This window comes from Musa acuminata, chromosome BXJ2-1, assembly GCF_036884655.1.
Source record: "Musa acuminata AAA Group cultivar baxijiao chromosome BXJ2-1, Cavendish_Baxijiao_AAA, whole genome shotgun sequence".
NCBI lineage: Eukaryota > Viridiplantae > Streptophyta > Magnoliopsida > Zingiberales > Musaceae > Musa > Musa acuminata.
This window is the reverse complement of record NC_088338.1, coordinates 7,127,835-7,142,325: the sequence shown is the minus strand read 5'-3', so window position 1 is coordinate 7,142,325 and position 14,491 is coordinate 7,127,835. Positions and strand designations below refer to the sequence as shown.

Here is a 14,491-nt window from a genome sequence, read left to right as displayed (position 1 = left end):
ACATCTGAACCCTCCTTTCATGGGAAGCTTAAGATACAAAATCGAATAGCAATTACCAAAATGGCTTCCGTTAAACAGCTAGTTTCATAATAGTAGCCCAACTTTAGCGGATAGTCGCACGACAGATAGTAGAGTCTCTTGATTGACAAAACGCAATGGGAGCAATCTTACAGTTCTTGGTTAACCATGAATTTAAATGCATGAAATCTTGTAAATTTCTCTCGAGAAGAAAGATCGAGGATAATGGTTATAGGAGTTTGGCATCGTACATGTGGTGGCTGTGGGTCGATCCACAGAAATTGCCATAGCAGATGAAGGGTGAAACTTCAGAGTGCCATGTCATTCTCTATGGTGTGTTCATGCAGATATTTGTTCAATGACCAGTTAGCACATACGGCTTTGAGCTGGTTGGCAATTCGAAGAGATTCGATTAAGCCACATGCCTGACTGCTCCTTAAATGTAGCTAGCTATTCCAAAATAAAGCACGGCAGAATCACCACCTCCTGAAAGAAAAAAAATCTGCATAAATATATTAATCATTGTGAACGATGAAATAAGAAGTCAACAATCCTCACTCCTATACAAATAATCATTTTTTTTTGTCAGAATTAAGCAATAGATCCTTGGATATTCTTTGTCCCTGAAACATGCAAGTAATTTTTCATCTGGTAAATCACTAAATACCATTACTATCAGTTTGACATGAGTAAGGCTACGATCATCCATCATGAGAAAACATTAAGGTCTTGTATGAGATCGCGGAGTCAAACCGTGGCAAAACAGACAAAAGGGAGATATTAATGAAAATAAGATAAGAGGTTGAAACTCTATGTACGAGATTGGAGTAGGCAATTCCTTAATTATCTGTGTTCCAACAAGCAAAGGTCTCAGCAATTCAAAGACAACAATTATAGCAAATGTTCCCAAATGCTAGTGTTAAGGAGTGGAAAAATACAAACTAAATAATAACATATCATGTAGAAGAACCAAAATGAACAATGAAAATTCTTGCACGAACAAACAATTTATACACATTACAAGGAATTAATTGTATTGTTTTTAGACTGAACTGACTTGAGTGTCTACTTTCAGCTTGAACATGTGTCATTCTATTAATACCATGCCCTCAAAACATCACAGCATGCAACCAACTTTCATCTGCGAGAAGAAAATATTTTCCATAAAAGGCCCAAACCCGATAAAATCATTAGACATATTGGCATCTTTCACTATTGCAATTTTTTTCAAAGAAACCGTTATTATATATATGGACATGTTACACAATTACAAAATTTTCAAAAGAACCTGTTTTTCTCTGTATTGTTCAAATTAACTCACGATTTCCTAAATAGCTATTCTTAACTTTCAACCTTGATATACTCTTCGGGCTCATAAATGAAATACCGTCATTGTTCATATCCAACCTACCTAGTGATAAGAAGGCAGAAGGAATTGCAGCTCGACTTTGAGATCTAAAGCTTTACTCACCTTTAAGCACATTGGAGATTTCCGAGAGACAAAGGCTTCTCATTTGTTGTCTGCCCAGCTCGAATTCTTAGAGGAGGTGCATGAACTGTTATTGGAAGAATCCATTCTCCTTTTTCTCTTTGCTCAATGAGTAGAGGATGCTCGTACCTGTCAAAGGATAGGATACAAAATGTACTTTCATTCCAATCAACCAATATGACCAAGGTAACAGTGCTGTAAGTTTGTTCAAAACGTACAACTAATTAAGGGTATGACTGGCATGAATCAAATAAGAACTTGAAAAGGTATTGCTATCATGGGGTTCATAATTCTGAAAAGTTAGACTAGGAAATGTTCCTGAGTTCTGGTAAATTGCTTGATCTTTGCTTCTTGCTTCCTCTCTCCATGGAAAAGGTAGGCATGCTAAGCTCATGAAATTCCAATAAATTAATCAATTCATCAAGACTTTATTATGGGTCTTTCGCTAATGCAACATCATATGCACAATGGGGACAGCAAAATATGGCACGAGGATGGAATTCAGTTGATAGTGGAAGACATCTGATACAAACGTTTGAACTACAATACCCTAGCAGTGGTGATTGTTGCAACATTACCTACTCAAGTCCAAATCCTTGGGAGTGGTGAAAAACTCAAAGCGAAGTGACCACTGCACTGATACTTTTGGTGTGGAAAAGGATATTGGCCCATCAATAGGAATTGAGAAAAGAAAGCTTGTCTGAACCAAATCAGCCACTACCTCATGATGTTCACTCTGAACCTGCATATTCAAAGCACCAGGATGAGATAGCATCTCCATGAGCAGAAGTACAGGGTTATACGTTTAATACATAACCAAGTGTCAATTTAAAAATATACCCAATGAAATTAAAATCCATCTGAAAAGAGCGAGTCAGAGTTCATTGATTGATGTATATTAACATCCATCCACCAAAAGCATTTGGAAACAAAATTCAGCAGAAAATTAAAATAGACCCAGCCGCTAAATAGACTAAAGTAGTAACAATTAAAAAAATGAAATTATTCATGAAGAGAAGACTGTTACACGTGTGCTCCATCCAACTGATGGGTCACATTATCTAATATGATCCATTGCAAATGTTGTTTGCTTTATTCAACAATACCAACAAAGAAACTGGATTGATTGTTCCTCAGAAAATGATCCCATTATAGTTGCCCCCAGGCAGCTCATCTTTCAGTAATCATTGGATTCCTAGATACTTCGAAGTATTTCTTTTAGAGGTGTAACTTTTTGTTATCAGGCCAAAGATCTTTCAAATGAATGTCTTCGAGTATTCCTAACAACAATTGTTTTCATAAATTAATCAAGCATCCCTTCGTACAATTAGTTCGAGGAACGACAATTATACAGATGTGGAATCAATATTTAATTGGTGGATTCATGCAACATTGTTTTCCTTCACAGAAGACTTGTATTTGCTTTCTTAAATCAACCTATAGAATTGATGATTATCAAAGCAGTCAAAATTTCTTTTTTACAAAATTTGAACATGTAAAACGACTTTATTGGATTAATCTCCTCTGCCACCATCATACCAGAATAAATATTTACAATTAGGCAAAAAGAGAACCACTTTCTTCGAGCAATTTGCATAAGCACCAAAAATAAGGTATGCAGTTTTGATGTAGCACAAAACATTTATAATAAGAATGAAAGAAGCTAGGAATTGAGAAAAAAAAGCATAAAAAGGACATAGTCTAGTCACTGACAAGGGTAACCAAGAAATTATATGTTTTCATTGCTTAAACTTTAAAAAACTAGCCAACATGAACCTAGAGGAAGTACCTTAGTGATAGTTGGTGAGCTCCTCCTCGAAGGATGAACAAAACGTTGGGTAATTGTTTCTGCAATCTCCAAAGTTATTGCAATCTGAAAATGCTCACAGATTTAGATGAAACTTCTAGAAAGGAGACGAAGTTGATAGAGTCCATATATTTATACCTCAAGGCATCTCCTGAATCCTCCATGAAAGAAAGTAAGAGTGCCACCAATCTGTCGACAGAATACCATGTGTATTTTAGTCAATAAAAATATGATTTTTGAAAAACAATTGAAAATGGTCTTACCATGTCGCCAAAGTAGTAAGTTGAGTCAGAGTTCTTAGGAGAGAACCGAAGCAAAGTTTGGTCATCAATCTTAATATTGTAAGACCTTCCACGAATGAAGCCTTCTGCTGCAGGGAATGGTTGTTGCAGATTATTTATCATCCTTCTATGCTAAGAGGGAAAAAGAGCAGTAGTTTATGCACACGAAACAGGAAGAAGAAAATATGACAACTTACATGACAGAGGTTCAACAGGTTTAGGCGTATAAGGTGATACAATATCATCCTTAAGAAACTTTGACTCTTGAGAACTTCTTTGCTGACTGGGAGAGGGAGTAGATAAAGAATCATTCAACCTATTCTGAGGTGATGACTCACCTGTCAGCACAAAAAACCCTCAGCTTGGAATTATTTAAAGAAGAAAATCATTAAGCATGACAACACATAACAGAACAGACTAATGCAAATTGGTACAGAAAGAATCTTATAGTGAAGAAGTGATGCATTGCATGCTTCTGTGGTATATGAAGAACATAAGTTGCCTTGACAAAGATGCATTTAGGTTTTGACCACCAACTTGTTTTAGCATAAATGTTTGATGTGATGAGAACTGAAAAGAAATGACATCAGACATAGATGATAAGATGAAATTGATGTATCAGAGTCAAATCTAAGGTGACCGCCAACTTGTTTTAGCATAAATGTTTGATGTGATGAGAACCGAAAAGAAATGACAGTAGACATAGATGTTCAGATGAAATTGATGTATCAGAGTCAAATCTAAGGAGTAATCCACTTCCAATATGAACATATACACAACAAGTTGCCAACTTGTTTTAGCATAAATGTTTGATACGATGAGAACTGAAAAGAAATGACATCAGAGATAGATGATCAGATGAAATTGATGTATCAGAGTCGAATCTAACGTGTAATCCACTTCTAATATGAACATATACACAACAAGTTCAAAGGATACATAAGTACCTGCACCAGGATCATCTATGGCCTCAGCTACAGACAACTGAGCAAGAGGAACATGAGAGGGAACAGTGGTGCGGTCAGCTTGAAAATTATGAAAATCATTACTAGAAAGCCTTGATGCAATTGACTGCAAGGATAAAGAACTCCGATAAGGCATATCAAAATTTCCTCTACTAGGATTGTAGGAGGAAACAGATGATACTTCATCTTTTGAGCTATCATATTCTTCATCCAGTACATCCAGATTTTCATTGGCCCGAACCTGCCAGATAAAAGAGCATCAATGTATGAAAACTTGCACATAAACAAACATTTAACCGAAAGATGCTATTCGAGAGATGAACTCCAGTACTCTTCTCAAAGAAGAGCATGTGGGTTGATACAGGCTTTAGTAACATATCTAATAAGCTAAAAGCATGTGAGTTGACACATCCAAAAAAGATATCCACCTTATACAAACATCTCATCTTCCTAGCTATGTCCTATAGAGTTCATGAACATTCTTTACCTTAGCTTGTCCTGATAGGATAAAAAATGTCACTTCAGTCACATGAAGTTAACTTTCCCAGTGATAGTAGAAATTAATAAAGTGAAATAAATGTTCAGCTTTTTAAGATCATTTTGCAGCAAAACAAGTAAAGAAAGACAATCTTACAAAGTCACAATGAAGTCATAATTTCCTTCTCAAAGGTGCAAAATGCTATAGAAAAGGAGGAAATATATGCAAAACAAACCAAGACATTTTTCTTTCATGTTAAGAATAGAACATGGAATGTAAATACCCATTCAGAATCTGCATCTTTCTCTCTCCAATATATATCCAACTGATCAGCTGCAATTGGTAAGTTTCCTGAAATAAAACCAAGTACATATGAACTTATATATATGCCAACATTAACATAAACAATATTAAAAGCAGTAGAAGAACATACAAATCATACTGCATGGTGTAAAGACAATCGCTTTAGTAAGGTCATGCCATCACACAGTTATGGAACATGTTATCTATATCTTTGTCACGAAGAAAATGCTCAAAATTGCTCATAGAAATATTATGTTGATCTGAAGAATTAGCACATGGTAAGAACTAAAAGCAGCAATCACCAGATGAAAACAAAAGTGACATAACAAGTTCCTTTTATTTCAAAAGAAACATATATCAGCATTTTACATTTACACAAAAGTCATGTATATCACATGAATAACTTTAGCCATTTGTCAATTAAGTTGCACTCAATATTATAAGATACAACAAGGCTTTTCAGATGATATTACAACATAAGATTTTAAGCAGCTCATCAAAACAAGCACATAATCCAAGAAATTTGTCACTGTTTTGAGTTACAAAAAAGAAAGGTGCAATCATGAGCTATCTTTTAACATACCTTTATCTTCTCATAGACCAAGGCATACATAAATACTAAAATAGATTTACAGCATAAAATCACAGCTAGCTTAATAGACACAAATACTACAGTTTTCATTATTTAATTGCTAGCGATCATATATTCACCATCAATTAAAAACATGCCTTAAAATTCCAAGATGATAGTGTAATCTTTCAACCATTATTATCTGCAGGGGTACAAAGATCTGTGCTCTTTATAAAAGCAAACAAGCCCCAACCATTCCCAACTGCTGTCTGCCAGTTTAGCACCAAGTTTCACAGCAAAATATCTATCTGACACTAAATGGAAGGAAAACCCCTCCTTTATTGCAAAAAAATTACGTATGATAAACCAAAGTCATAAAAAAGCACTAAAGATGCAGAAATATGTTAAAGCAAATAGTCTAGGATGAGAGCTTCATTAACGAACAAACTCACAAAGCATCTTTTAATAAGCATTGCAAAAATTAAGGGTAATAGCAAAAATTTCTTTCATCTGATTAATTACTGAACAAGTTGTGTTAGCTTGACAGGTCTACAATAACAACCACAAATTGTAGGAACCATTTTCTGTCACAAATAAAATTAACTCTATTTCATGCATGCAATTAATTTAACATCAGGCCACATCAAAAATAATCATGCTCCTTGCGCTAGTGTTTCAAGTATTCAAACAGAATATATTGCCGCCGTCACCTTCTTCAGTCAGCAAGTTGTTGCTCTTTTCTAGTACCCAAATCTGCAGTGGAGCTCGAGCTTCCTACAAAATTGAAGTGCAGCCATCAAGTAAATTATGATAAATCATACAATTAATTAGCCAGCTGACTTATGCCTTCAGGTGGCAGTTAACAGTTTTAGATACATTATTCAAAAATAACGAAAAGAAACAGAAAAATATCATATACATTGATCTCATCGACCTTCTCAATAGATAGAGGCATTTCTAAAATGAGGATAAACTGATAAAAGGGTAGACAAAACCAAGTGAAAGCTAAAACGAAATGAATAAACATGCATACCTAAACAGACCAACAATTATGCAAATGTTACCATCAAAAGGACCAAGATTGGATTTTGCTATTAAGATAATCATTAAAGATACAAAATGTTGATGAAATAAGGGTTAGTTTCATGAGATAAGAGAATGCCTAATTGTCCAAACGCCTGAATAAAGAACAATCTCTATATAAAAGAGTGAATTATTCCCAGAATCTCTCAAGAAATTTGAGATAGGCTTGTCAGGAAAAAAGACAGTGAGAACAATATTAACTAGATTCGTTTTAGAAACTAAAAAGAGAATGTAAACTGAGATACTATTGATAAAAGCAAGGATTTTAATTTTGAATGATACCGTTCGGTACCGATCCGCCAGCAGACCGGTATGCGGACCGCCCGCTATCGGGCGATACCGTCAATTGGGACTGTTTTCGCCCCGTTATCGCCTGAAATCGATCAGTAATGGTCAATTTTGATCGTCGCCGCCAGTTACCGGATGATATTAGCCGAGGGAGAAGGAAAAAGAGGGAGAAGAAAAGGGAGAAACTGGAGATCCGACGTCACTCACCCTTGACAGTCCCGATTCATCACCAGCCTCACTCCCTGGATGTTGCAGATAAGATGTCACCTCCTCCTCATCTGAGGCAACGAGGCCTCAGCGTCGTCGGCAACTTCTCATCCGCACGGGGAGAAGAAACAAGGCAACATCACCCTTTTTTATTTTAACTTTATTATTATTATTATTATTATTATTATTATTATTATTATTATTATTATTATTATTATTATTATTATTATTATTATATATATATATACATATATATATATATATTGAGCGGTACGTCAGAGTGTACTGCTCGATACGCTCATACCATACTGAGCTGAACTCGGTATGTCGATACAGTACGAAATTACGAACCTTGGATAAAAATAAAACTACTAAGAAGATCATTCTACGACAACCTGAGTTTGTTTGACCAGAAATCTAGCAATCAAAAGCATAACCTGATAACTTCAAACACATATCCTAGCAGAGAGTAAACCAAATAATGACAAGCATAAACAATAATAAATAGTTAATTAACCTTGTTTTCTACTAGAATGAATGAACTTGTTACATGAAAAATGACAAAAAAAAAGTTCAATTGTAAGTTTAATTAAACTTATGATAACTAATCATTACAATCGCAAAGCTAGAAGATGTCAAAGATCAACATTTGAAGCTTTCCATCAAAAACTTTCACAATCATAATGAATTTAAGGATTGGGCACAGCGGCAACTTTTAAATGTGGGGCACCTTATCTTTGCATTTTTTCTCTTTTTTATATAACAGAAAAAAAAGTGTTGGACTAATTTCTCTTGAGTAAATTAATGATGAGGAGAGTGGCAGAAATTTATAAACATTATACAAAAAGTAAAAAGGACATCAAGTAAAAGAAGCAGACGTATAATCTTTCTTGTGTGCAATAAGAAAAGGACAATGGCCTTACCAGAAATGAAATTGATAACTAATATTCAGTGACTATTTTTATCATAACCATCCAGCCATAGACCAAAAGGTGGAAAACCTACAATTAACCTAGTAATGTAGGACAGAATCAAAAGAGCTATAGTAACATTCAGTGTTCATAAATAATTATGTAATTGAGAATAACAAGACTAGTAACACAAATTAGTTCGTTTACAAATTTCAACATCTATAAGAAACCAGCCATATGGAATGAAAATTTTTAAAAAGGAGCTGACCAATGCACTCACCAAGAGTTATGCCATGATAAGGCCCTCAAATAGTGGAATCATACACTCATACTAACATGGTCGGGTACAAGTAGGTAAAAGAGCAATTAAGTTGGCTCTAATTAGTATTTCAGCAACTTAAAAGCCAACCTAAGCTGATTTAATTTACAAGATCAGTGATATTTGAGAGCAACTGGGCTAATGGTATCAGGTGCAAAAGAGTCGGTAAAAGAAACATTTTGTGTAGGCTCTAATTAGTACTTCAGTAACTTAAAAGTTGATTGGTGATATCTGAGAGCTGATGGACCAAAGGAATCAAGTGCAAAGTTGCTTGAAGTGAACTAGCTTATCTTGATGTGGTAAAAGACAAGTGGCATATGATCACCAGCCACAACTTTGACAGTTGGATTCGATCACCAGGAGTGGACAAGATATATTATGTGACAGTAAAACATCTGTTGAAATCCTATTATTGACAAATGCAAGAGGGAAAAAAACTAACCACTTGAATCAAATCATCCGTGGACACTCCACTACCATCATTGTTATCCAGTACAAACCACCTCCCGGATATTGTACTTCTTACATAATAAATATAGCGAATGCTGACACCCCGGTAAGATGGTGGCAAAATCTTTGGTAGCTCAGCACGTAACACATCTGTATGTATTGTTTGAGCATGTAAGAATGATACAACAATATTTAACACACTGAACAAAAAAATATTGATCAGTTCTACAATATAAATGATTTGGGAAGCAACATAGGGAAAACAGGATAAAACATGAATTTTTCGATCAAATAACTTTATATCAGAAATACTATTGCAAACCACCAATTATGCAAATTTTTGGCCTTTTTCCCACAAATTTCATCATAGTGGCATGTATCGAACAAGTTACACTACATTTCTGAAACAAAAGTGAACTGGGAAGCGGGTGCTAATTTCATTGTCAAGTGAGATATTACTTCAGCCATTAGTTCTTTATTACAGAAACCTTTGATGGATCAGGCTTCCGTTGCAAGCAGTAATGTCAAATTTCATGTGAAAGAAAATAGGCAAAAGCACCAGATTGATATGTGATGAAGATGAACATACAATATGGGTGGCAGCAAGAAGGAAGGCACTTATAACTTATAAGTAATATGAACCATTAGAATCCACCTTTATAGCTTACTGATTGACTTAAAAATAGCCAAATAGTTCTATTAAGCAATAAAAGCTCAGTTGTTCCTATGGTCCTAACATTCGTTTTCCTTTTCTTTTCTTTTTTTGGTTGTAAAGAGAAACAGAGATTTGACGTTCTTTGTTCCTATCATTTCTCTACACAGAGCTAATGGCTGAAGAAAATCCATTTGATCAACCCAGGATAGTTGGGAGTTGGGACATTACGGCTTGCTTTCATTGTTTGTCGCTTTGGTTGTCTCAGAGGTGCCTGACATCAATCTCTCTGTCAACTACACCATAAATAGGCAAGCAAAACCGTGAGCGAGCTACATCATTAATCTTATCCGTCCATCTAATATCTAGAAAGAGAAAGAATAAATATATGGAAGAGATTGATCGAACTACAAAAGAAGAAAACTTGACCAAGCATAGCAGTTGCACAATATCTTACAAAGAGTTGCCTCATAGTACCTTATGAAAAGTAACAATTACTCAACACTAGATGACAAATGATACATGGTAAGCATTATAAATCTTTTTTTTTTCAGATGCAACTTCATTGCAGATTTAGTAGTGTCCAACTGAATAAGAATGCTGCTTACATGTTTTGCTACACCCAGAAGAAATTATCACCTTTGAAACTATTGATGGTGCCATACAGTCCAGAAACAAGTGTTCACCTGTAACAACAACAAGCAAAGGTCAAAACTGAAATATATAACCATTTTTTGCCAGATAAAATTGCTCTGCTAAATATGATATAAGGAAAATATATCATGTTCCCTCTGCTTAAGACCAGGGTTCGTCATTTCAGGTACTGGACCTGTATTGAAGATTTGTTGGGTCGGTACATACCGATGTACCAACACATGGTACGATGGGGCATGCCAACAAAGACTCGGGTGATCCACGTCTCAAACGCTAGTCGAACTGGTCCATACAGTTTGTACCGTACCGACTCGGGCAGTACAATAAACATTGCTTAAGACAATATAGTGGTTTACACGAGAAAATAATCAAAGAAAGTGTTGCCCACAAACAAAACCGAAAATCTCTATTGAGTACCAAATGTTGTTAATGGTCATATGCTCAAAAGTATCCACTATTCACTCAATAGATATCAAAACAGATTTAAACTAGATATATCTATTTGATTTTTCTTATACTTTTCTAAACATAGTCTTCTTCTGCAAGAAATGATAGTTATGTATAAAAACATTGTTGTAAAAGTATAAGCAAATAAGTCGATGAGGCTATTTAATGATAGCTAACAAAGTTAAAAACCAAGTTTCTCATTTCATTGATATAGAAAAACAAAGAATTTATACCAAAGTTTTAAAATGATGTCACCGCTATTCTATTTCAGCAAAATTAATGCACTATTGGAGCTTTGAGCATGAAAATTGAAAAGGATAAGAGATTTTATTTTAGAACTTGTATCAGTATGTAGTATTATGTGTTATTATTTAAGGGTCAAAAAGCTTGCTCTGACTATCCCAAAAGAAAATGGTAATTTCTATCATTTTTGTTTACAAAAGATTTCAGTAAAAGAATTAATAGTTTCACATGTTTTCCTATTGAAGAAAAACTAAGGCTTTCAGAAAATAATAAAGTGTATGCCACAAAACCTCCCAAGAAAAAGCAAAAGGCAATCTGAGTATCTTAAAAATTCTGTCCCGCTGGTAAACAAATAGAACTTACAAACCAAGAAATTAGATCTTGGATAACAAACCTCATTCTAGACAACTCAGTCCGTATGTCAATATGGTAAAGTATAATACAGACTGTCACTAGAAAAATTAAAAGAACTAGTAGTTAAAGTATACAAAAAAATTGTATTGCCAAGATGAGAATGTTAAGATGGATGTGTGGAGTTACTGGGAAAGATAGAAAAAGAAATACTTTTATTCGTAAACTAGATATCACTTCGATACAAGATAACATGAGAGAAAATCATTTAAGATGATATAAGCATGTACCTATAAGACCTCCAGGTGCGATAGTTAAAAGAGGTGAAATGATTAATGTTAGTGGTATAAGGTAAGGTAGAGGAATGCTTAAAAAGACTTTACTAGAAACTATAAATAAAGATTTTAAATACTTTGAACCTAATTAAGCATATGACTTTTCACAGATCTCAATGGCAGCAAAAAAATCCATATAGCTAACCTCAAATAGTTGAGACTTACAGATTTGTTATTGTTGTAGTAATTGAGGTATCTATATATCACAATACAGTAGACCATATGGTGCAGTAGTGCATGGTATGGTTGGCATGCTCGGTGTACAACAAAAAGTGAAGCCAAAGCTCATAAAGATGTGTTCCTAGCCTAGACCATTAAACATAACCTAAAACTAAGTTCCAGATGCAAAGAACATAAAGTACATAAACTAAACAAACTTAGTTGAAAGTAACTGAACTCCTACTGGTCCACTAGTTCCTTTACAAAGACTAAGAATGCAACAAGAGTAAAGTTAAACAATGTCTACTAAGAGACAGATGAACACATCCCTGCAGCAAAAAAGGGGTAAAACTTAAAGCTTTGATGAACAAATCTTTCTTCCTCAAAAAGTAATCGGTTCCCAAAAGGGCAAAAAGTACCAAATTGCATAAAAACACTGCATTCAGCTCTTTTAGTAAAAGTAAAAGCGTAGAGATGAAATGGTACTCAAGTGCTTCATGCCATCAAGCATGAAGCACGTGTGCACGAACACACACAAAAACTTAGCAATGAGCAACAACTAATTTATGAACTTGAGAAATTAATGTAGTAAAAAAACAACTGTTTTATGAAAGACTGCATGATATCTGATATACCCTACTTATATAAACTTGCATAAATCTAATGTAAAATGGCATTGTTTAATGAAGATGATAAGATGTATAAAGTCATAAACAAACGCTAAAGTCTATCAGAGTTAAGAATGTGATCAAATTCTTGATATTTTCACTATTGCAATGGCCAATAGAAAGACTAAGGATCAAGGTGACAGTGAGATGTATTTCCCTTTTTGTGATAGCAACCAAGTAAAAAAATTGAACATCTCATGCTACACCAATGCTTTTGATGAAACTGCAAGAAGACACTACCTCTCCTTTGCTTCAACCCAGGCAATGGCTTCTGAGTGGAAAACCATTGGGAATCCAACTTCTCGAGACCCTTGACTTCAAAACTAAAATTATCGAGCAAGAACGAGGAGGCTTTATTGCTCCAATTCCCTCCATCAGTATATCCATTTGAAACTTTAGGGGAACAAATCTCAACAGTAGCAGTTACCAAATCGCCAGGCCTGTATATTTCTTTGTCGAGCAGGATACTCAGAGAAGGAGCAACATCTTGTTTACTGGACAAGTCGACCTTTTTCTCATCAAACCATCCAGTACTTCTAAAGAAGGAAAACCCGCTCTGTGACATCTCCAACGTCCAAGGATGCCCATTCAATTTGGTGACTTCTCTTCATAAGTGAGCAGCATCATGAATTATAACTCTTTTCAACTAAACTGCCAAATATCAAAGCCCAAGTTACGATGATGATGAATTTAATCCTAGCATAAGAAGTTAAGAGAGAGTTAGAAGAGCATCGTGAACTAGAATGCGACTAAATGCTACTGCATAAAATGCAGCAAAATACAACGACGACTATCAATTTTCTATCAGAAAACTGGCAGAAAAAGAAAAGGACAGAACCCTAGATCCAAGAATCGCGTCGAGAGAAAAATTTGCAGCAGAAGTAACATCAAATCGAGACTTCGGTATATGGTGGGATTTTGGATCGAATTCGCTTCGAACCAACAGAGATCGACGAAATCAAACCATGGCATCCCCTTACCACTCCAAGACGCGTGAACCGGGCGAGCAAGCCGCAGAAATTATTGGAGCAATACGGCCAATCTATACTCCAAACGGCGAGAGGCACGAAATACACGGGTGTGCGGTCGGATCGGAGTGAGATCGGGCTTGAACAAATCGACCCTAGGGTTTCAAGAAGAGAAAAGGACAAAGAGTGAATCAGATCAGGAAGTTAACCACAGGGTTAAGCGAAAACCGAGGCAAGGATCGGATCGAGATGTCACCCGCCCAAAGATCCAAAGATCTGAAGAGGAAGCCAGCAGCGATTGCAGTCCAATTACCGTATATCTTCTCTTCTTCTTGGGGATCTTCTTCCTCCAGTGGCCGAGATCTCGCTGATGGCCGATGTTATTGCAAACCACGGTCCTCGTCGGGCTACGGTGACCCACCGGTGAGCAACACGGCGAGAGACCCTTAGAATATTAATAAGCTTCAATATCAATGATCGATTTTGACTGCCAAGAATGAGAGGAAAATATATATATATATATATATATATATATATATATATATATATGCATATAAATTTACTATTCAAAATTGTTTGCTATTAATAATTAGTTAAAAAAATAAAATAAAAAATATTTATTATTTATAATCTTAATATTATCGATTTTATTTTCTTTTTCTTCCTCGTAATGCATTATTTTATCAACGTTAGAAGATGAGGAAGAAGGAAGTATTTGGTGTATTTATAAAGGAAGAAGGAAGGAATTACAAATATTAATCCCCGTATGCATATTGTGAAAAATATACAAAATTATCTCATCATATCCTAGTCATTTTTGGTGCCGCTGATGATAAAAGAACGC

The 14,491-nt window shown here is 35.1% G+C and overlaps 1 protein-coding gene across 9 annotated transcripts; it reads right to left on the bottom strand.

Annotated features, from left to right (window-relative positions):
- Positions 1-124: 124 nt before the first annotated feature.
- On the bottom strand, positions 125-14,096 carry LOC103993387 (uncharacterized). Of its 9 annotated transcripts, none has more exons than XM_009413489.3 (16): positions 13,904-14,096; positions 13,660-13,802; positions 12,920-13,375; positions 10,431-10,508; positions 9,163-9,320; positions 6,623-6,686; positions 5,322-5,389; positions 4,742-4,801; positions 4,543-4,666; positions 3,793-3,933; positions 3,578-3,684; positions 3,453-3,503; positions 3,297-3,380; positions 2,086-2,249; positions 1,490-1,636; positions 125-504 (listed from the first exon to the last, which is right to left on the bottom strand). In XM_009413489.3, exons 3-15 carry the CDS (start codon positions 13,242-13,244, stop codon positions 1,492-1,494), a joined length of 1,569 nt encoding a protein of 522 aa, XP_009411764.2. In that variant the 5' UTR covers positions 13,245-13,375; positions 13,660-13,802; positions 13,904-14,096; the 3' UTR covers positions 125-504; positions 1,490-1,491. The 9 variants fall into 9 exon arrangements, with proteins under 9 accessions (XP_009411764.2, XP_064948971.1, XP_009411723.2 ...); XM_065092899.1 differs by having other exon boundaries at positions 12,920-13,330; positions 13,904-14,095; XM_009413448.3 differs by having other exon boundaries at positions 125-520; positions 4,543-4,801; positions 13,904-14,095.
- Positions 14,097-14,491: the final 395 nt, after the last annotated feature.

What these genes read in the sequence shown, in the direction of transcription:
- LOC103993387 (XM_009413448.3), bottom strand. Translation starts at nt 13,244, where the DNA reads ATGTCACAGAGCGGGTTTTCCTTCTTTAGAAGTACTGGATGGTTTGAT. An exon ending in GATTCAGGAGATGCCTTGAG is followed by an intron (nt 3,381 to 3,452) that starts GTATAAATATAT and finishes GAGCATTTTCAG; the next exon opens with ATTGCAATAACTTTGGAGAT. An exon ending in GCTCACCAACTATCACTAAG is followed by an intron (nt 2,250 to 3,296) that starts GTACTTCCTCTA and finishes TTGAATATGCAG; the next exon opens with GTTCAGAGTGAACATCATGA.